This window comes from Desmodus rotundus, chromosome 3 (genome assembly GCF_022682495.2).
Source record: "Desmodus rotundus isolate HL8 chromosome 3, HLdesRot8A.1, whole genome shotgun sequence".
NCBI classification, from domain to species: domain Eukaryota; kingdom Metazoa; phylum Chordata; class Mammalia; order Chiroptera; family Phyllostomidae; genus Desmodus; species Desmodus rotundus.
This window is the reverse complement of record NC_071389.1, coordinates 192,683,919-192,707,809: the sequence shown is the minus strand read 5'-3', so window position 1 is coordinate 192,707,809 and position 23,891 is coordinate 192,683,919. Positions and strand designations below refer to the sequence as shown.

General features: G+C 43.6%; 1 protein-coding gene across 5 annotated transcripts in view; it reads right to left on the bottom strand.

The window, feature by feature from the left end:
* Positions 1-2,664: 2,664 nt before the first annotated feature.
* The window catches only part of HMGXB4 (HMG-box containing 4), a 33,139-nt gene continuing 11,912 nt past the window's right edge, over positions 2,665-23,891 (bottom strand). For 3 of the 5 annotated variants that reach the window (XM_071221094.1, XM_045186945.3, XM_045186944.3), the window contains 6 exons: positions 13,199-13,280; positions 11,898-11,962; positions 10,814-10,919; positions 9,959-10,128; positions 5,852-5,974; positions 2,665-5,350 (listed from right to left, as the gene is read on the bottom strand). In XM_071221094.1, coding sequence (XP_071077195.1) covers positions 5,306-5,350; positions 5,852-5,974; positions 9,959-10,128; positions 10,814-10,919; positions 11,898-11,962; positions 13,199-13,280 — 591 coding nt within the window. In that variant the 3' untranslated portion in view covers positions 2,665-5,305. The remainder of the gene's footprint in view (positions 5,351-5,851; positions 5,975-9,958; positions 10,129-10,813; positions 10,920-11,897; positions 11,963-13,198; positions 13,281-23,891) is intronic. The other 2 variants (XM_045186943.3, XM_024579338.4) reach the window with 2 other exon arrangements.

The window sequence follows — 23,891 nt, the reverse complement described above, 5'->3', positions numbered from 1 at the left end:
TGTGACGTGGTTGCTAACCCGCCCTCGGTGGACGTCCGCACTACCCAGGGCTGTAGGGAGTCTAGGGGCGTGGGCCTCTTTAAGCCACGCCCCAAGTTTTTTAAAGGTCAGGGGCGTGGCCTGACGATCTCGTAACTCACCTGGAAAACCGGGTTTCAGACCAGATAAGTGAGTTGGGTAAGGTTACAGAGCAAGCTCGGAGTACAGCTCTCACTTTTAAATGTCTTAGCCCTTGGGGCCTCACTGTGAGTATACACCCACCCCTGGGGTAGACAACGTCTCTGGCCTGTTGTCTCCCTGCCCTGATAGGACTCTTCCTATATGAGGTCGAGGTCTCCCAGCTGCAACCTGAGTCCTGGCTGCAGCCCAGATTCACTTATCTCAAATAGGAGCCAGGTGCCAGGAGTTTGAGCTCCCTTGACAGAAGGCCAGCTCGACCAATGGCAGTTTGGGACGGGTTAGAGCTAAGGGTAGCAGAAAGCACACAGATGTCGAGAGTGGTGCCAGTAATTTACTGTGTGTTTCAAACAGCTTCCCATTTTCTCTGCATACTGGAATTAGATCAAGGGCTCTCAACTTTTCTTGAGGGTCACAGGCTCCTTTGAGAGAGAAAAGGCAGAGATACAGCATAACTTTAGGGAGTTTCTGGGGTCCCTGAGGTACTGCTGTTGACCCCAAGTTAAGAATTAAGGCTCTCAAAAGCCTTCCCCAGCTTTGTAATTCTATCTTTGTCAACCTTTCTCTCTGCGCCTACATTAGATATCTGATATGTTGCTTATGTTATTTTTCTACTAAAGCTTCCAAAGGATACAATGCTTTAGATAACCACTAAAGCAGTGGATAACCACTGCTTTGGTAGTTTGGGGCTTTAATATTTATTGATCTTCTTGTTTGTGATCCTTAAACTTCAAAGGCAGGTAGTAAATAGACTGTGCAAATTTATGATGATGGAAAATAACCTAATTATAATTTAATCACTTCCATGTGTTAACCTGTTTCATAGACGTCAACCTGTTTAAGAGCTGACGTCTTTATGGTCCAGTATAAAAATTTTATGGAAGTCATGTACTGCTGTGCTTTGAAGTGTCTTAATAACACACATGAGACGTGTTAATAAATGCCCTTACCCCCACTAGTATAGATGCTCCTTGAGGGCTGGGATACTATGTCTAGTTTGCTCCCTACTGTTGTCCAGCACAGTAACCAACATGAGCATTTAAATCATTTTCAGTAATGCTATTTGGACTATAAGGGGAGGATGTATATTTAAAATGAACTTCACGTCAGATACCATCCATGTTTTTCTTCATTTAAGAATATTGCTGGTTGGATGGAGTATGTTTAGCATGAACTTCCCTTGGATTCTTCCATTAGTATGTGTGGGGTGATTTGCCAGAAGTTCTTGTCTTCCTGCATCACTCTGGTTTAAAGTGATTATGGGCAGAATATCTTGGCCAAGAATAAGAGCCATAAGGTTTACCCTTCACAGGAAAAAAACAGAAAGAACTCATCCTCCCACCCCCGAAACAGGGAGTGGAATCATATCTAACTACGTAAACAGAATACTACAGGCTGTATTTTTTGGACCATTAAGACGCACCTAGGTTTTAGAGGAAAACAGGAAAAAAAACCCCCACTCCACCGCCGCCCCTTCCCCCCAGCGAGCCAGGTAAGCTACATTCAGACTATAAGCCGCACCCCCATTTTCCTCCCAAACTTGGGGGGGGGAAGTGCATCTTATAGTCTGAAAAATATGGTAGCTTTTCTTTTAAAAGTGATTTTAATTATTTTTTAGAAAGGGGGGGTGGGAGGGAGGCAGAGAAACATCGATCAGTTGCCTCTTGCATGTGCCCCAACTGGGGACTGGGCAGCAACCAGGCCTGCGCCCTGACGGGGAATTGAACTGGTGACCTTTTGCCTGGCTGGATGATGCCCAACCTACTGAGCCACACTAGTCAGGGCTACATAGCTTTTCAGTTAGACATGGAAACGTGTGAATTTTGTCAACACAATAGATAGGAACATAAATGCCAAATATTAAAAGTGTTTTAATTTTTTCTTTAAGCGTTTTAGCAATATTAATATCAAATGCCTTTCTGAAGGCAAAAATGTTTAGGTCCCTTAAGACTGACATATTGCGTAAATGTAATGTAATCTATTATATCCTTTAATTACTGTTAGGCAAAAATTAAGATACTTTGCCTCTGAAGTTTAACGGTAATAGCGTGACAAGTGAAGCCTGTATCATAAAATCCAGCTAGAACGAAAGGACATTTGAACAATGGAAAGGTCTCAGACAGTTTCCCTACAATCACATTTACTCAATACTACAGATAATATTGTAGGATTCTGATGAGTTACAAACATAGTTTAACTTTGAAAGTGGCTTTGGGCTTGTCTGTCCCAGTGTGCTTGTTCTGGCTTTGCAATTTACTAGCTGTATAACCTTAGGAAAAGTAGTTTTCTGCATCTGTCTCCTCATTTGTAAAGGGGACTAATTCTCATAAGGCTTTGGGGAGGACTAATTGAGATAAAATATGCAAATTACTCTCAATAATAGTCATTCAGCAACATGGTGGTTTCTTTCTTGCTGTCTCTCCATAAGAAATTAGAGCCTTTCAATCACAATATTTCACTACTTAGGACTATTAACAACTTGTGTTTGCATTAAAATTTTTACACCTTGAAAGGTCAAATCTCCATATATTAACTGTTCACAGTATTATTAAACATTCATGTCAGCATGGTTGGCTGCTGGCTTCGAGACAGGGAAGTGACATTAACGCTATTTTACAGATGGGGCTTTGGATACCTTCAAAGATTAAGTGACTTATCCAACATCACCAAGTCAGGACAGTACTGAAATCAATCATATTTAAGCACACGAGGCAGATGTGAACCTTACACAAGACTGGTATTTTCTTGAGTTAGGAGAACACAGTAATGTTCATACAATTTTATTTGCTAATGAGCAGAGCTACACTTATCAGAGTCACTCGCTTTGTAATTTGCAAAAGAGAGAACATGAGAGACTCCACAATGTCAAAGTTAATAGAAACAGAGCAAGATGTAGGTTAGGAAAACGGCTAAGATCAGAAACCTGACCTCTATTTCAGATAGATTTTTTCTTTTTAAGAAAATTATGGTAGCATACAGTGTGGAAAACAGGTTTTATGCTTTCAGAGCAACTTTGGACAGCAGCAGGGAAAAGATAGCTGAGACTGGACTATAAATATTAAAAATGTGATTTTTAATAATATAAGTACAAAACTTTATTTCTTTATACAATTGTAATGGAATTTGGATCAAACCGCTAGGATTTATTTAAAAAAAAATAAAACAATGATATAAAAACCGCAAGAAGGTCTGAATCCAAAGTTTTTCTTCTAATAGTACCAAATACCACAAGGTACAGATTATTATACAAATGTGTACAAATTTTAAATACAAATACAATAGGATTGGACTTGAAAGGAAAACAAAGGAAAACAAAGAAAAAGCAGGTCCTCAGCAGGATCTCCTTAATGACAATGGCAGGACTGACTTCTGTCGGTGCTGATCCCGCCTTCCAGTCCCCTCCCGAGACCCTGTGTCAAACAGGGAACTTCCACGGGTGCAGATGAGACACGGCACAGGTTCTCACACACGAAATGAAAACAAGACTTCTGTTCTTGATTTTGGTTCCCAAACATTCCTGTTTCCTTCTGTTTCCCCAATTAAATCTCAAAATTGCTCAACTTGAAACTGCGTTGAGAAAGGCAGTCAGCAGCCACAACACCTTTAAGAAACAGAGCCCTGGACTGCACTGGAGGGGAAAGGAAGGAGGTAAACAGGACTCGCTGCACCGTCCTCACCCCCTACTTTGATGCTGCAGAGCTCCACCTAGCTGGGGAAGAAAGCACAGTCACCTCCAAGCTGGTGTCTGGCAGGGAATCTCACTTGTTTAACACCAGCCCTGAAGGGCTCAACTGTGTTCTTTGGAACTAGGAAGCAAAAGTCTGGTCTTTGGAAATAAGGGCAGCTGGGAATGGAAACATTCCTTTTTATTTTACTTTCTTGACATTATTCAAATATAAAGAATTAGTATCTTGACATAATGATTCCTTTCTGAGGCACAATACCTTAAAATGCAGATGATTTGGAGTTGTCAGAGGAAGTCAGGGGAAGGGAGGGAGGAAAAAATAACACATCTGTACCTTCCACATGCTGTTGCTGGTGGAGGCTTTTGTTATTAAATTATATATACAGAAATTTACAGGATAAATTAAAATCTAAGAGATTTTAAAGAGTTAAATACACATAATTAAAACGCACATTCACACGCGCACATAAATAAACCTACATGAGAATCAACTACTTTTTTTTTGCAATTCACTTATGTGTGGAATGCAGAACACTGTGTATCTGCCCACCAGGGGAGCCAATAAGATGAACCCAAGAAACCCGCTGGGCAAAGTTCATCTTCCACAGCCACCAAGCAACTAAGCAGAACCTGTGAGGACCTGGTGGCTAAGCAAACGCTGCCAATGGAAGATACCAGCTCTTCGTTCTGTAGGCCAAAGACTTGGGACGAGCTTACAGTATATGAACTGACGGCATTGACAGCTTTATGCTCTTCAAGGTGTTCACGCTGTCAGGGCTCACAGAGCTCCTTGGCCCATACCGAGGCTGCCAATGATCGCAACACATTTTGAGACATGGATGCCTGTATAGCGGGGAGTGGAATGAACACCCCCACTAGGTTCACCTAAGCCATTGCAATTAACTCTAAGATGGGAATGACTTTATCACCTCCCACCTAAGAAGCTTCAACCTGAAAGGTTTTGCACTTTCAGTCAATGGGCATCTCCCATAATCTTAACTATTACATCTCAGACTGTGAGACAGGTAAGGCAAATGGTCAGTGATGGGTCTGGAGGTACAACTGAGCTTGGAAAAAAAATCACATTTTAGCTGTCCATAAAGAGATGCACTTGGCACCCAGAACAAGCCCCCAGCCCCCAAGTTACATTGATTTTTAAGGCAGATTTATCCACCACAGGAGAAAAAAGAATCCTAAGCCCATATTCATGCCAAGGCTTCCTCTTGGCTAAACCTTTGCCATTTCATAAGATTATTAAAAACAAAGTAGTTACAGTCCTATGTATATACTGTACATTTTATATATATATATATATATGTATATGTGTATGTGTATAAAAATTTAAAACCCACACCCAGTGCCGGCGAAGAGATCTGCTACAGTCACATGTACACACACCAGCGATGGGGTAGGGTAAGGTTCCTGTCCCAGGGTTCTCTGCTGTCACAGTCCAGGCATGATGTAAGCAATGTTGTCTAGTGTGTTTGACTGCAAAACAAGGGGAAAAGGTTCAGTGGAAGAGTCCTAAACCTTAGTTCCTGACACATGCTTCTCTGTTTTCTCTATTCAGGGGAGAGATGAGAAAGAAAAACCAGAGTTTGAGAACACAGGGAAAATGAAGATGGCGTCCTGTTGTCTGTTATGCTAGTTTTTCTGCTCACTTTGCAGTAAAAAGGAGGCAGAAGGCTCCTGCACTGTCTTTACATGTAGAAGAACAAACAGGAACCACAGGCCTTGCGGTGCCTCAAGGGCTAGAATGCTATCTCCACTGGACTGTTCACGGGATGGCATGCTTTCTAGCTTCCCTGGGAGCATGGCATGCATTCAACAGCACAGTATCACGTGCTGGGCCGAACCAAGAATGGAGCCTGTACGCTAGGTGCCAGGGAGCCTTACGACCTTGTGCCTGACAAACTCTTCTAAGACAGGGTCTCTCTGGCTCCCAAGGGCTCTGGCCACCCAAGTCCAAAGAAAACAAGGAAAACTCACCAAGACCTGTTTGGGACAGCCATTCAGTTCAGGTAGTTGTGTGGTCAGACACGCCAAGGGGCCGAGCGCACAGATAATGGAATCCAGAAGCACTGACAAACTGCCGGACACAGCCACCATACCCTGAAAGGGAGAGCATTGCAGGGAGTCGGTGGTAACTGGAACCACACCACACGCCTGGTGCTCCCTCCGTGCTGTGGTCGACTCCCGCACATTCTTAGTCTGAGGCAGTTCTAGGGAACTTGCAGCAGAAATGGAAGGTATCTGCTTTGATAACTCTGTAAGTTGTTTAACAAGAAAACTTTTACATCGGTCCCAGGTTTCTTTCCTACATTTCTTACCCATCTTACCCTCTACGAGATCTTGGGTTAATCACGAATAGCAGAACAAAACCTATACTTAGGAATAGTAAAAAATGCTTTGCCTACTCTGGAGAGCTGCAGGGAAGATTTGTGGAGATCAGGTATGCGAAAGTATTTTTCTATGAAGGTCTCAAATGTAGCTCAAATACGACAACTGTGAGAATGCTACAGCCCCACACATTAACATTTAATGTAAACATGCACATACTTCCCCATGTATGTGGCGAGAAGTGCTATCAGGCACTGATGACATCACTTTTCTGGGTTTACCTGTTCACTCTTAAAAAGAAGAAAATGTGGTTCCTTTCAAATTTTAACATCTTATACAATTCATACTGTCTATATATCTGATTCAAAGAGGTAAGAAACAAGACGGCTTGTGCAAATGCCGCCGCCCAGCTCTTGTACTCTCTGCTTCACCCAAAAGTGCTGTGAGCCTCCATCACTTCGAGAGGCCGCAGAGCAGAGTCCTTCAGAGACTAACTCTGCGTCAGGACTGCTGGGGCCGGGAGCTGGCTGGCCACTCAGCGATCTGTACCGGGGCAAGCTGCTCACTACTGCTGTGCCTGCGGACTAGACCACTCACGGCATCTGTAGCACAGGTGGGATGAAGTGAGACAATAGACAGAAAGTACTTGTGCCTGGAACATGCTACATGCTCAAGAGTATCAGTAATTATTACTATTAACCAACATCTTCATCTACAGAATGGCACTTCTGGCTGCCTGCTAGGTCTCTCATTTCGGATATTTCTCAATCTTGACATGCTGTAATGAGAACTACCCCTCCTTTCTACTGACGTCACCACCACTCCTACCCTCACCTAGTCTCAAGGCCTTGCTCTCACCCTGTCTGGTGTCTCCTTCCTCCCACTGCCGGGGGTGGCACTATGGGGAGGGGTTGAGAGCCACAAATTCAGGCCTCTGTTTCAGCCCCTAGAGGCTGAACTTCAGATCTAGTTCATTAACCTCTCTAAGTTTCTGCTTCTTTTTTCTTCTGTAAAATAGGAGGATCAAAGACTCTGCCTCACAAAACTGCAGTGTGAATTAAATGAAAGGATCCATACAAAGCACTCTGAAGCAAAGCTGGTGCAGTAACCACTCAAAGAAGATGAGCTGTTAGTAGTATTACTCCATTACTTTTGCCTTCCAGTTAATCATAGCCAGTATTTTATGTCTGGCTCTCCTGATGGACAATAAGCAACTCGAGGGCAGGAACCACGTCCTATTCCTTTTCATAGCCTCCCAGTAACTACTGGTGTTTCACATACAGTAAGCTCTCAAAACACACTTACTGGATTAATTCAAATCTTTACTGTATCTAGACAAGACTATGGTTACAACCTCTCCCCAATTCTGGTCTCTCTTTACTCAGTCTGAACAGAAGCTATTCTCAGAGAATACCAAACAGGAGCTATGATCATATCCCTCCCCATCAACACTCCTACAGTCTCTGAGCCACAAAGTGCAGACACTCCACAACGCCCGGTAAGACCCTCTGTAGTTTGGGCTGTAGCCTTGCTATTTAGCCTTTCTGCACCTTATGCACTGGATGACCCAACTTTTCATCATTTTAGCAGTAAAACCCATTTTCAAATAAAACCTTACATAGACCCGAATACATAAAAGAGCTACAAGATCTGGTTAAAGTGGGAGTGGGGTCCTTCCTGGACCTCCTTTGACCCGTTTGCAGAGGACCACAAGGCTGAGCAGCAGACGTGCACGGTCCCCTGGGTCTGCAAGGCCTCTCGCTAACACCCCCACAGGACAAACTCCTGCCCGTGGGCCCTTCCAGCTCCGGGTGGAAGAGCGCCTCCCAGCACAGCGCCTCTCCGACCCCTCACTTGCTTCGTCCTCCATCACTGAGCTGCCCCGGCTGGCGCAGAGCACCGTAGTGAGGACTGGCCGGCGGGGAGGCAGGCCGGGCTCTGTTGCCAGTCACTGTGTCACATTTCTTAGGCTCAGGTACTCGATTCTAAAGTGAGCAAACTGTATAAAGTGAGTGTTCCACAGGCAGCATGTAGTTGCAGACGGCACACAGGTGAACATGAATTATTTTGAGAGACATCCATTTTGATGTACATTAGGAAAAAAACAGAATATCACACTCATGATATTTAGGATATCATTGTGAAAGCACGGAGGTTTATTTTCATAAACATATAAAGTAAATAATAGTATAAGTGGCGCACGAAAATTGCAAAACTGGGAGGATACATGCAAACACTACAGGCTTGGAAAAAGTGGAGCAGAGGGGAGAGGGGGATGGCTGCTGCCGCGTGGGGGGTTTCTTTTGGGGAAAATGAAGATGTTCTGGAATTAGTAGAAATGGGTCCACAATTCTGTGAATATACTAAAACCCACTAAATCCTACATTTAAAATAATTGAATTTTATGGTATGTGAATTATACCTCAATAAGACTAGTATAAACAAAGAAGACTAGAGATTCTGCAAAATTCCCTGGTTTGGTTACCTTGTATATGGAACTCATAGCAACTACTCAAAGAAGCTGGCTTCTTTTAATTTGTTGACTATGTATCTGTTCTCCCTTTGTAACCAGACTGTGCATTTCCTGATGACAGCAAATAACAAGGAAGCTATTCAGATTTCCCACTGCCCCAAGGTTTTGGATGCCTTGTACTCAATAAATACTTGCTAAACTAAATGGAACTATGATGAAAAATCTGGAATATGGATGGTGCATAAAACAAATCATTTTAAATTCTAACTTTTTAGGAAACATAAGAATGTATAAATATGAAAAATGACTAAGGATTTTAGAATATTTTAGTCTGGAAATACCTGTATCCATTTAAATATCAGCCTATGTGAAAGTATTCTAGTTGTTCTGACGTATCTCGACTAGACTATTGTTATAACTGCTCAATTTTTGAAAATAGCCTAAGAACTTAGAGACAACTTCATCCTTTATGGCCACTGGCATTTCATTTGTTGACTAGTAATTCAACTTCCACATAGGAGCAAATGAATGGTTTTATATTCCTACACTGATTTTCAGCTTAAAGTGGCTTTGGTAGCTTAGACTGATTTCTTTGCTGAAATGTCCTATTAGAACCCAGTGGAAAACTGAACTACTACGCTGCTGAGTTAGCTAAGGGGGCAATACAATTAGAAATGGAATATGGTAATAGAAATGGAACAGGACGGCTTGGCAGGTTAAGTGATTTTGAAGCTTAAAAGGACAAAGATCACCCCAGGGCACACTGCACTGTGTAACTCAAGTACACAGCAGAGTAATGAAGAGCTTGAGAACCTCAATTTCCCTATTTGCTACGTATTTGCAAAAAAATAGAGGAACTCTTAATCCTCTATACATTCTAATTTGTCTTATCAAAATCTTCCTGGGAGTGTGCAGAAAAACCCAAAATGTCTTAGAAGTACAAGTGATCAAAACATCCAGGGGATTTGTATTGGTTTTTCCATTGCATTAAGAAAAATAAGTTTACAGGGTTATATGTCAATTGTATCTTAATAAAGCTGGGGAACATATTATAGGGCATTCTAATTACTTTTTGTGCTGTTGTTTCAATAGGATGGTATTAGTGTAAACTTTGATTTCAACTCTCTAGATGCTTCTATTACTATGTATCCTCCTTGTCACCGCACCCGGAACACCTGGCACAGCCTAACACGGAGGGGCTGCTGGGTGCATACGTGTGGAGTGAGCGAGTGGACTCACACCCTACCAGACACCGGAGTCATGCTGCCTACAGCAGTGCTCACCTCTGTTTCCTGCAGGCGGTGGCCGATGAGGCTGAGGGACTCCCCCAGCAGCTGTAGATGAGCAGCAACATCAATGGGCTCTGTCTCAGGGGCTTTGGCTGGCGAGGCTGGTAATAGCATGGTGGTGGGTGGGGACTTCTTTTGGGTTGACAATAGTCCTGCAGAGGAAGCTGAGAACAGTGATCAAACTTGCTATGGCCTTGAATACCACAAAAATATCCTTCCTGATTTTTTCTGTTTATGAGCTATGCCAGGCATTAGCAAAACCACAGACTATGGGACAAATCTGGCCCATGACCTGTTTTTGTATGACCTGTGAGGTAAGAATAATTTTACATTTTTAAATTGCCACAGAAAAAATAAAGAATATGTGGTACAATATGTACCTGGGCCTGCAAAGCCTGAAATATTTACTCTCTGGCCCTTTAATGAAAAAAAAAATGTTAAAAAAAATCCTCACCCAAGGACATGTTTACTGATTTTAGAGAGAGGGGAGGGGATGGAGAGAGACAGAGGGAGAGAAACATCGATCAGATGCCTCTCACCGGTGCCCTGATGGGGGACCTGGCCTGCAACCCAGGCATGTGCCCTGACTGGGAATCAAACCAGCGACCTTTCGGTTTGTGGGATGACACTCAAACCAACTGAGCCACCCGGCCAGGGTCCCTAACAAAAAAGTTTGCTAACTTCTGACTTACATTTTCTAAATGCCTTTTCAACCTCTAATGTTCCGCAGTAATACCTGGGTATCAAGATCTGCTGCTAATACAGGCTGCTCTCCCACTTTCTCAGTTAGGAAGCAAAATTTACAGTGCTCCAGGGAAAGGAAAAGCAGGAGAGGGAGAAGGCCATTACCTTTTACTTTCAGGGAACCTTCCGAGCTGGATGCTTTTCTTTTCACAGTTGTAGCTTCTGCTTTGTTCTGTTTGTGCTGCAGATACTGAGCTTTTTGCTTCCAAATCTGTAATCAGATCAGAGCAAAACAAAATAAATTAAAAAGGAAAAGTGAGAGGGAAAGCAGTCATGGAGGAGCAGAATGAAGGGAAGAAAGGGAGCAGCACTGGGGGCAGACAGAGGGTCGCTGGGCAGGCCTCAGACAGGGGCTGCAGGCAGACCGCAGTAGGGGCTGCACACGTTCCTCAGCGCTCATGTCAGGTCACAGAAGAGGCTTCTAGACCTCTCTCAGGCTGAAATGGAAAATCCTGGGGTAAACGTCTGGCTCAGAATAACGTCCGTGGGGTCTGAGTATTTTTTCTAACCTCCTGGCTGGCAATACCGATAGCAGGGTAACACTGACATGAGAAGCGGAAACTCAAGGTAAACTACCTGGGTGAGAAATATTTTAGTTGTTTTATCCAGATGAGCTATACCTTAAAGCAAGATGGTAATTCTAATTCCTGTACCACCTTCGTACCATCCCACTGGAAAGTGACTACGACTCAGACAGCGCTACCGACGTGGCCTTGTTAGCTTCTTCGCCGCAGGGCGCATTAGTCGGTAGTGGTTGATGAGGATGATGGCCTAGAACCTGGTTACCTAGTAAACATAGTCCTGTGTTTTTATTATTTGCAGTGACTATTAGGTGAATGGCTTTCCTCACTTCTAAGACCATGGCTGACTTGTAGGTGTTTGTAGTAAAGGGACTTTTTCTTTTATCATTTCAGTCACTACCCACATTAGATCATTTTGGCTCAAATGTAAAGCTGTTGCAAAATAAATTAGAAGAGGTTGGAAAAGATAGCTTTCCTTCAGCTAGATCCTTAGCTAGAGTAAACTGGCACCAACTAGTGTTAATGCCCTCTACTAAACCATTTTCCATTGATTTGTCATTTTTTTTTCACTATTTCAGTATTCTTTGGCTGGGTGGGCTATATAGGAGAATTGCATTTCGGAAGGCATAAAGCAATAAAAAAATGTGTTCATAAGAAAGTGTACTTACCAGTTTGTCCTTTTCCGGCAATTGTTTCCACACCTCAGCCAGTTTCTTACTAAGTTCCCCAAAATCTGGCATAAAAGAGTAAAAAACTCAATAAAATAAAGGTTTAACTATAAAAGAACAAACAAACAAAAAACCAGAAGATTGATGAGAGCAAACACTGGAAAAAGGTTTCAAAAATCAGATTGTAATAGCTCCAGATTCTTTCAGAAAACTGGACCAAACCCCACCGGTTTCCTGGGATCTCTTCCACAGGGAAGGGGTCGTTTCGGTGGCCGTGTGGCAAGTGCAAACCCTCACGCGTCTACTCTGGAGGAATGTATTCGTTAAGTGTCTTTCTGGGGTCTTTCAATTTAATGCCATAATACAGGGCTTATCAACTTAGGTTAGAGAAAATACGTGATGCAGAATTTGATAAAAGACAGTAGATTTCTGCTGAATTTCTGAGAGCTCTGTACAGAAGAAGGTCTCCATGGAGCAGCTGAGTGGCGCCCAGACGTGTGTGCTGCCCTTCCACTTGCGCGGCAGGGTCAGGCTTTAGGCAGCGCATTCTGTTTCTTTGCCCCCAACTTCCAGTGTCATTTATTTTCCTTAGAATCTAGATACATTTAACTGTAGCAAGACAGTGCTTAATATGATGTAAGCCTCATTTTAAGTTAACTATCTCAGCGTTTGTAAATGTGAATTCACATTTTGGTAAAAATGGAAACTAAAATTTCACATAGCAAATTTACTCAGTGTTGATGTTAACTACAGAATTTCTTATATGAGACACGTGACTTCTACAGCATGTTTTTAGCTTTTACGGTGCTTCACCTGTGCCTCACAAGACCTTGATGAGAAGTCGAGGAGCCACTTTCCATCTAAGGCAAATGAAGTTTACAGAGCTCCTGGCCTCGCCCCAGGCCTGTGCTGCAGCATCCTTCTCACCTCCCCAACTTCCAACAGGGACACACATGAACAATAAAGTCATCTCGTAACTGCACGCCCAGGGCACTTTAAGGAAAAGGTCAACTGAGAATCTTGGAAATAACTGCATATTTATGTACTGGGCTGCATCCATCTAATTTTACTCACTTTTCCATTTTTTTTCAATTTAAGAGATACAAATAAAAAGCTTATTTCTTTTATGGTTGGGATAAACTAAGACAAAATCTAAAGTAATTTGCAGAACTGAGGGGGAAAACAGACATGGGTTCCTTCAGTACTATGGGAAGAAGCTGCCTCCTGGGAGACTGAATTAATGGCACCGCTTCAGAGGCAGAAGAGGAAGAAAAAAACCGAAAGATCGGAAATGTTCTTACCTATGCCTGGGTGGTCAGCCACAATGGTCACACGATACTCTTTACAGAACACCTGGTAGGCCGACATGTTCTTCTTTTTCGGCTAGTGCCGCGTAAGAACAGAACAGGGCAAGGCTTGATTAGAACACGAATGGACTAACCCTCAATTTACAGTTACAAACCAGGGAAGGGACTACACCTTTTCATCACGGACAGCGTTCTATACCACTAACCAGCGTCCCCAGTCGGGGTAATTAAGTTAGTCCCTGCTCTTACCACTCAGAGCTGACGATCAGTGACTTTAGACGGTAACAAACGCAGGTGAACTTATTTGCAGACGCTGCGGACTGCTGCAGCCGCACAACAGTGACGTGCAAAGCCCCCATTCTCCCCACACACAACCCCACGTTATGTATTCTCTCAGAACCAAGTGCTAGGAAACTCTTCACCTCTCCTGGGATGTCACTTACCATTTCCCTGACCCTGCCTTCACCGTCACTTGTAATTTATCATCGTTTGATTGCTCACATTCCTACAGTCCACGGTGAGGAAGATAAACTGACGGCAGTTCTTCAGTAGTCAACATGAGACTACTATAAACTGTTTGCCACTGCTTGAAACATGTTTGTTCTTCACCGTATTATGAAAATTCCAAGAGCAAAGCATGACTTTTGAGAAAGCCAGTTTGATGACGGATATTTAAAATAAAAGACCGTACTATATATTATTATGCATCCCACTTTACAACTGTCCATAGACTGGAGGAAAAAAGTTGAGTTTTCCCACCTGAAAAGACACATTAGAGAGCATCTGTCCAGACTGTTCGAGGACGAGCAGAAGGAAACTCGGAAAGCAGTGACTTACTTGGATCCTACAGCTAAGCCAAGTGATAGAAGCAGAATGACTACAACCAGGCAGCCTGGGCTACGCACTACAGGCCAAAGAAAGAAAATATGTCGCTTCCTTACAGAAGAAGTAACTACTTAAAAAGATTATTCCTTTGCAATCTTTATCTACCGTAATAAACTGAGATGTGCTCAGCACGGCTTTCCTTTAAAAGCTCATCTGTAAGTACCCAGATGTGATGACCGGTCCTCCATCTTCCCAAAGACAGTCCTTTCTGGTCCTGCAGTTATCACGATCTGAATGTCTGGTGCTTTAAAAGTTACTGGAACTTCTGTTTGCCTTAAGTGTCAGATTTTACGACCAACAAACACCACAGTCCTGTCTCTTGACTTCAGAGTTGCATATTGTTTTTTCTTCCCAAAGATTTTCTTTATTTTTAGACAGAGGGGAAAGGAGGAAGAAAGAGAGGGAGAGAAATATCCATGTGTGGTTACCTCTCATGCACCCCGCACTGGGGACCTGGCCCACAACCCAGGTAATCGAACCGGTGACCCTTTGGTCCACAAGCCCGCCGGCACTCAGCCCACGGAGCCACACCAGCCAGGGCTGCATATTGTTACAAACCAAGCCTGAGCACACACTTCGTTCACTTCAGTTCTTAATGTTGTTTTCATAAAAGAACTGCCCTCAAAGGCCAAAGACCAGCGGAGACTGATGACAATAAAAAAGCTTGTGTGACAGCTCCAGGTTTAATTCCAAAAGGAATTCTGATTTTTTAAAACCTTTTAAAATTGTTGTCTTTTTTTTTTACTGTTGTTGTCTCCAAGTACAGTTGTCTCCATTTCCCCCCGACTTCAGGAATTCTGATTGTTGATGGGTGAGAAATGGGGGGGGGAGGATAGGTGAAAAGGGAGAAGGGATTCAGAAGCACGAACTGCTAGCTACAAAAACAGTCGGCGGCTGTAAAGCACAGCGTGAGGAACAGTCACACTCTGTGTGGTGCCGGGTGGGTCACAGACTTGTCGGGGCGGGGGGGGGGGGGGGCACTTCGTAAGCTATATGCGTGTCTCACCACTATGCTGTACACCTGAAGCTAAGATAATATTGTACGTCAACTGCCATTTAAAAATTAAAAAGAAAACCCAAAACCACTTTGAGAAATGGAAACATTCCTGACAACTTTCAAAGTAAGTGCTTTGACCGCGACTGCACTTCTTTGGATATAAAAATTGTGGCATGTTTGTTAAAAATTCAGCTTCAAAATTTTTAAACTAATCTTTTAAAACAGCTTACCCATAGTCCTGACATTTACTGGAGTGCATGATGAGAGAATAGTTTGTGGAAATCTATACATAGCCAAATCTTTGTCAATTTTAGAATCAATTTCACTACTAAATATTGAGAACGATAGAAAGAATATGTGCTGAAGAGAGTTCGTAGCTCATTTGGTCGTGTTATTAAACTTGCAAGGAGTTTTAATAATGTTTTCTCAAATGCAATATAATATTGTAAAAGATTTATTGCTGCCTATTCCACAAGGCTCTCTACAACTATAACATAAAATTAGAACTTTACAAAATCATAACTCCTGACTGATACAGGGTCTAGCAGATGTAAGGCCTGCTTGAGTGTGGTTGGTAAGGTAATAATATGGGTGCCATGATTTATAGTTTTAATTTGAACATTTCATCTAAAATGTCATATGGTGTGCTTGAGTGTTGATATTGTTATGTTTACAGAATTGCATGCTTATGATTTTGTAATAAAAAAGGGGTGTTATTTGTGCTGGACCCTGTACATTAGATCCTAATCCAGACTGAAGAAAGGATCTCTGTTACAAGGGCCTGTATTAAGTCATGTAGAAAATAAACTAGCATTTACTGAGCACCTGTACTGGGTATAGTGAGTGGTTAAGAGGATGAGCTCAAAGCCCACATCTTATTCTAAGGCAGTGAAGCAGCACAAAATAGTGGAAAACACATGAAATTTAGAGTTTAAAGGCCCACTATCTTTTCCCAGCTTTACCTTATACTCATTATTTGATCCTGAATAAAACACAAGAAGGAGAAAGCTCTTCTGATAAGTGGTATAAAAAGTATTTCAATGGCAAAGAAAGAAAAGCAGAAACTAAAAGGGATAGATTTGAAAGTAACCTATCAAAGTACTCTGCCGTTCATTTATTAATAAATATTTACTAAGAGTACCCACTGCCTGCCAGACATTGGGAATGCAGCCGAGAATCAGGCACACAGGCAGACAAATAGGTCATGATAATAAAATGTGATATGTTATAGGGAAAGTACTGGATGCTACAGGAACATGTAATAGGAGCACCTCACCTAAGCAGGGAGTCAAAGAAAGCCTCTGGAGAAGGGACACTTAATCCAGACCAGAAAGCTGGGTGGAATTAGCCAGATGAAGTGTGGGCAAGAGCGTTCTAGAGAGGGAACACCACGTGGCACTTCTCATCAAACAGAGAGGTGAGAGATGCAGTTCGAGCTGTGAGCAGAGCCCACAGATTGATGCTTTGTAACCTCTGTGTTGGAGCATGGACTCCATCCAAAGGAAACGATTCACGTGTTCGATTCTGGTGTGTGCAGCAGGAAGTGGCATGGTCAGAATGCACTTCAGGACTGCGGAGACTCGAGAAGAGCGAGAGCAGAGGCGGGGAGACCGCTTGGGGTTGCTGCGGTAGTGCCCGGGAAGGGTGATGGCCTACAGCCAAGATGGGGCTGGGGGTGGGGGGTGGTGGTGGAGAAAAGTGAATAAATGGGAAAGGAGGCAGAAGTGACAGGATTGAGGAGAGACAGGGTGGCAAACCGTAGAGAGGTGGGGCTTTGAAGGCCAGCAGATCTAGGTTAGCACGTCCTGACCATACTCTTTACTACCCAGTTATACAAATCACTTCACCTCCCCAAGCTTTAGTTTCCCTGCAGGTAAAGCTTATGGATAATACACCATTTCTACTCAAAGGCTGGAATTAATCAAACAGTGCTAGGCCCTCCGGTAAATACTCAATAATATTATTTATGTGGCAGACAGAAATTCACAATGGCTGCCAAGATTTCCACCCCCTGGTTTTCAGGCCGTCTAACAGCCTCCCCTTGAGTGTGGGCCGGACTGGTGAATATGATGGGAACCTGACTCACACGATTATTTTACACTGCGTGGCAAAAGGGATTCTACAAGACGGGATTAAGGTCCCTAGTGAGTTGGACCTCAGTTGACCACAAAGGAGGTCACACTACGTGGGCCTGGCTTCGTGAGGCGGCCCTTAAGGGAAACAAGATGCAGCAGAGGGCCCTCTCCTGCTGGCCGGGGGCTTGAAGAAAACAAGCTGCCGGGGGCTCTGCAACTGCAGGAAAGTGAAGGCTGCCACCAACCTGAATGAGCTGCCCATGACCTGGAAGAGAATCTCCAGCCTCCGGTGAGAACCGGAGGGGGGCCTCTGGCTCAGTCTTGTGAGAGCCAAGCAGAGAGCCCGGTTGCGCTCTACCTGGACTTCTGAGCTACAGAATTGTGAGACAATAAATAAAAGCCATTTTAAGCTGCTCAGTTTGTGATAATTTGTTATGCTACGATAGAAAACTACTATGAGTTCTTTTTCATTCCCTGTCTTTTTCAACACAGAACTTGTGGCATCCAAAAAGCCAATACTGGCTTTTTCACACATAGAAATGCTGGTGAAGGAGGAGAGAGTGAAATCATTTGACCTGCATCAGACAAAGAAAACAGCAACAAGGCCTTTACTTTCAACACTGCATTTAAGTAGCAAAGATCCTATTTCTACTGTTCTGTTGGTGAAGCCAATCCTGCTTAGAGACGTTAGGGTTCCGGGGGCTGCATCTCCTCATCCCCAACTTTAAGTGTCCAACTAAGGCTCCTGTCCTTTCAAATCCCCCTCCGCGGGGCCCAAGGTACAACAGAGTAGCACTACACACACTCCCACACACCAAGTTTACCTAAGTTCTGTATTTAGCTGAGAGAGAGAGAGAGGAAGAAGAGGAGGAGGAGGAGGAGAGGGCGGGGCGGGGAGAGAACACACATGCACCTGTGCTACTGATCGATTAGCCTGGGTGATTCTGCTCTAGGAACCTGTTTCTTGGAGTGTGACAAAGGATAAATCTGCTTTTCTCAGAGGGTTCCTGTAAGTCTCTCTTCAGGGTGTGCTACTCACTACTCATTAACTGTGATTCTGTTTGTAACTAGCATTATTAACAATAATAAAATGACAGCTCCTGCACATATGCCAGTGCCTTCATCTGGGGCTGAAGACAGAGAAAACCAGCTGCACTGGGCTGACACTGTGGACTGAATCCGCTGGCCTTCACTGTGGAGCCCGCCTGGGGCATTTTCAATGGAAACTCTTAACAGTTTCCATCTTAAGTGCTGATCTCAGAACCTACCCATTGTGCAAGATCCGACTTCAGTTTGTGTACCTGAATTCAAAATTCAAAAGGGTTAAAACCCTTCTAGGGCACAGACATTTTTCTAAATTAGGGTTGGAAATACACAAACAGTGGACGATCTAGCTCTACACGTACAAGACGTTTCCGAGTGATTCTAACAGCAAGGCCCGAATTTCAAGCCCAGACGTTCCCATGCAAGTGGAAGTACCCCAGTGAACCACAGTGGTCACATCCGGAACAACGTGTACTCCCTTTTAATTTAAATTAAAAAGAAAAGATCTTATTTATTTATTTGTTAGAGAGAGGGGAAGGGAGGGAAAAAGAGAGGGAAGGAAACACTGATGTGTGAGAGAAACACCGATTGCTTGCCTCTTGCATGCCCCCAACTGGGGACCTGGCATGCAACCCAGGCATGTGCCCTGACATTTAGCTTTGCGGACCACACCCAGCCCTGAGCCGGGCTACTAGTCAGGATGCAATTTAATGAAATGTTAATGTTTTGAAAACTAGGATACATTATTATTAATAGTAGCAAATAACTTGCAACATGTTCACTTACTGTGACTCACAATATTGTAATTTTATAGCCACAATGTCCTTTTCAATGTGATGAAATTTGTTACAGTATCAAGATCTTTCAAAGAGCAACTTCTTAATGCTCTTTGTAAAGCAGTCCTACATAATTGCCTTTTGGGGGTCTTAGAAGTCTTTGGGAATCTGATGAAAATTCCTCTTCAAGTCCAATCATGACTCTAGCTTAAGAATGTGTTTTAAAGGATAAAATGTGGAGGAGGGAGTTAGGTCAAAACATAATTTAGGAATCGTAAAAATAAAACTGGGCTTTGTTTTGTTGATGACAGGATGCAATCTCTTCCTTAATATTAAAACAGGAGACACTGTTACAGAAGCTTTCCTGGTAGAAACTAATTCACACCCTGTAAGGACACCATTAGGCAGTGCCATATCACCACCATTTTAAAGACGAGGAAACGAGGCGCACGGTCATCTATCTCTGAGCTCTGACAGCCTGGCCTTGGCCTGAACTCACAACTATTACAACACCTGATGCTCCTGTGAAGGAACTGCACGGAGATCCCTAGAGCTGATCTGGCTAAAGGAGAGGGTGTCGAGGTAAGGTTTTCACACCAAAGCTTTTATTTTAACCACTCTGAGTAGAAATCTTTCTAAAATGTACTCTATATTTCTGATATCTCTCATAATACACCACTGAACATAATTTAAGTACTCTTCCTGTAGAGTGGAAAGAGAACAGACCCTGTAATCAGAAAAACCCGGGCTCCGATTCCTGTTCTGAGTCCTGCAGCAGGCTGCCTTACTCTTTGAGCTCATTTCTGCGAAACGGCGGCAATATCTACACCTCACTGGGTTCTTGTGAAAATTGACTGGTATACCATAGATACAAAACTTAGTGCAGTGCTGAGAACATTCTGTAAAATAAAACCTCTATAAACACAGCCATTATTATTGTAACTTACTAATTCTTACTCAGCCCTACTCTTCCTTAATTCCTATTCAGCCTCAAGATGCTGTCCAGATGACAGCCCCCCCCCCCCCCCCAACCTCCTTCCACATTTCCAGGCTCTTCTGCTCCTGCAGCACCTGCCTCTGGTGAGGCTCATCACATTGGATACTTTCCAACCTCTCTTACTACTCCCAAAGCTGACACTGTCTTGTTCATCTTCGTCCACAGCACCTGGCAAGTGCCTGGCACGATGAGAGTGCAGAATAAATATGTCAGAAAGAACAAATGAGTAACAAAGACCGGGAGTTGTGTGCAAGGAAAGGCCGGTGTGCACTCATCTGTATCACCTCATCCGATTTTCACAGCGCCCCTATAGGTGACGTAACCGAGTGTTGCTTCGTCACCCTACAGAAAACAGGCTTGGCGCGGTCACGTGACCCGTCTTCCACCCGGTGCCTTCCCCCTGCGCCCACGAAGTGCTCCCAGGAGCTGTGGGACACTGGCTCTGTACCACGTGCTTTTGCTCCTCAGAGACCCTGTTTTCCAAATGTGTGAGGTGAATGCAGGTTGCTTCCTAAAATGTGGGCGTCACATTACAAAGCAAAGCAAAATGAAAACAAAACCATAAAAACGTGGTTTCCTTGCTTAATCTAATGTGAAATGAGTGGCTGGAAAAAAGTTTCAAAAGATGTCATCATTTTGTGCTTTTGAAGAATTTAGGATGAAAGCAACAGTAATTGTAACAACAGCCGAGCCATGCCTCGTGCTAAGGGTGTTATATTATCTAATTTAGTCTCAACAACCTCATTTGAAGTGAGGAAGCAATCTCAAGAGAACAAAGCTAGTAAGTAGCAGACTAGAAGAATCTAAGCCTGCTGACTTCCAGTCCGAGCTGTCATTATATTTCGCTTCTTCACATTTTAAACATCTATACATATGTCTCAATAGGACTAATCTCAGACACCAGCACACTGCATTGGTCTCCCCTGGCCTGGAACCTACTTTTAGCTTTGTCGAAGATGTATTATAGCACCGGGTAGCCTTCTCTTAGTTTTAGAAAGCTGTGTGGCAGAGTGCGAAGAGTGCAGGCTGGGGGCCAAAGAAACCTATACTAAAATTCTGGCTCCACGTCTTTTCTTTTCAGCTTTCTCCTCTGCCAAATGGGGCTCACGGTACCTACCAGGCAGACTGCTGTGCATGTAAAATGCCAGGTGACCCTGGCCCATAGCAGGCCATCAATAGGTGGTAGTTACTAGCCTTTTAAAAAAAATCCTTATCTAAGGACATTTCTTTTCATTGCTGTTTTTAGAGAGAGGAAGGGATCTGAAAGAGAGGTACTGATTGGTCGCCTCTGTACGTGCCAGGACCAGGCAACAAATCTGCAACCTAGGTGTGTGCCCTGACTGGGAATCGAGCCCACAACCTTTCAATTATGATATGATGCTCTAACCAGCTGAGCCACACTGGCCAGGGCAGGAGTTACTAGCTTTTACTACTTACGGCTGTTGTTCTTCAACTTCAGCCTCACCAGAGAAAATGTAAGTAACACCATCACAAGTCTAGTTATAGCTCAGAATGTAGCTTATTAGCAAATTGGCAACAATGCCAGGCACTAAGCCACCTGGCCAGCTTGAGTTTGCTTAGAGAAAATGGAACATTCTGGAAGCATACAGATAATTAAAGGGCATACTTCTCTGAAGTAGCTATACCAGAGATATTACTTTGAGTGGTAGTGAATAGGCTTTTGTTGATTTAGTAAAACCAAAATGAAGGTATCTTTGAAATGTTACCACGTCCTACTTTGTATCACAGAAAGTTCCACTTCATTGGGATGATCTTTACGGGGAATCATTAAGGAATTACCATGTGATTTCTCTGCTCCTCCTTAGAAAGCAGGATTTAACAAACAAACAAACAAACACCACTCCCCAAACAAAACTCAACACTGAAAATGTTACCTTTCACCAGGGAGACAGTCCAATTTCCCTTCTTTGTATCAGTCAAAATTCTCCAGTAGGAGCTCCACCCCTGTTGCCTTCACTTCCCACTCTTCCCTGAACTCTGCCAATTCGTCCCCACCACACTTACCCATTTGTCCTCTCTAGCCTGAGACCATCTATTCTTGAGACAGCCTGTCCCCGCGCTTCCGGGACACTGACCCCTCTCTGGTTTTCCAACACAACAGCCCCCTCCCTTTGCCACTGCCCTAAGGTGAATGTTCTACAGCCTCCTGCTGTGGGCTCTATTCCCTCTCGCCTACTCACATATTTCATCCACTGCACAGGACATCTAACTTCTAATCCTAGTTTCAACTGTTCTACTGAATTCTAGGCCTCACATTCCCATTGGTCTCTGGAAATTGTCCTGAGATGATGATTATGACAACTAACATTTACGGAATGTTCTGTTCAGAGCATTGTGCAAAGTCAACGTTCCCAGAATGTTGGTTCTTCAGTTGGTACTTGCTTTTCATCAGAGCCATCACAGAAAACCCAACTTTGAAAAGATACGGCTTTACTAAAAGGAATGCACAATAGCATGCTGAAACTGTGAATTACTTCGAGCGGGTAGCTCATGAGATATCTGACGGATGTCAAGAATTGCTGTTTCTTTTGAAAATTTAATATCGTTGAAATATCTAGTGGTGCCCCTTTTCGTCTGCCGTGGTGCCCAGAGCGTCTTGCCACACTGAAGCCCCGATGTATTGCCTCGCTTGATCCCCAAGAACCCTGTTAGGTGGGTCTGTCGTCACCCCCAGCTCACAGAGGGAGAAGTGCACCTGCTACCGCGTCGCACAGCGGACTGGAAGCCCAAGTGGTCTGGCTCCACGGCTCACTATCTATCTTACCCATTTAGGTATGCTGGATCTCTTGATGCTTATACCTTATACTCTAAACCTAACTTATCTTCTCCCAAACCAGCCATTCTTCTTGCTTCTCTGGTTTTGCTGCAGTCCTGGCCGGACAATCTGAGGTAGAAAGGGTGCACAGGGGCCTTCAGCATTTCCACCAGCTGGCCCTCCAGTCCCTGTGCGCTGCAGGCTCAGGGAACACAGTTCCTGAAACATTCCTTTTCTCCTCTACGTGGGCTTCTGCACAGGTCAGGTTTAAAAGGCACAGTATGTGTCCCATAAATATTTGTTGGATAAACAAATGACTACATTCAAAGTACAACTACTTCAGGTTGGACAGTCACAATCAAATACGGGGGGACCCCAAAAAATCCGGAATTTATTTATAAAAAATTGTGTAGTTATTCTTCCATGTTTAAACTTCAGTCACCTTCAAAGTCCTCTCCAGTTGATGTAATACACCTATCGAGACCTTTTTTCCACTGCTCAAAGCAGTCTTTGAATTCAATTTTGATGCCTTTTAGTGCTTCTGCCATTTTTTGTTTCACCTCCTCCACATAGGCAAACTGTTTCCCTTTGAGGACTTTTTTTATCTGGGGAAACAAACGAACAAAAGAGTTGCTTGGGGCGAGACTGGGTGAATAGGTGGGTTGGGGCACTGGGTCATGTGTTTGTTTTTGGTTTTGGTCAGAAGCTGCTGAACACTCACTGCGGTGTGGGCAGGTGCACTGTAAGTCACCCATCAAGAAACGGGCAAACGCATTGAAAGTCTTCAAAAGACTTTCACTGAAGCCAAGCGCAGCCTCTCACAACAACGCCAGCTGGTGCACTGATACAGATGGGTTCCTAGAACACTCACCTAGTAGGGGAAGCCTGTACCATAAGGGGCCTGTCTCCAGAAGGTAATTCCATTTTTATTTTTTGGTCCTCCCGCGTGTTGATTCACAACAGGCTTTTGCCCTAAACTATAATTCTTTTTCACTAGCAACTGCTAGCCACATGGGGGAATTGTAAGTAAGTCTTCACTCTTGAGGAGATTGTTACTTTATTTTCCAAAGTACTCAGGTTCAAATCCTGAAGGGACACCTCTATACTCATTTATGTTTGTCTTCCCAGATCCAAGCC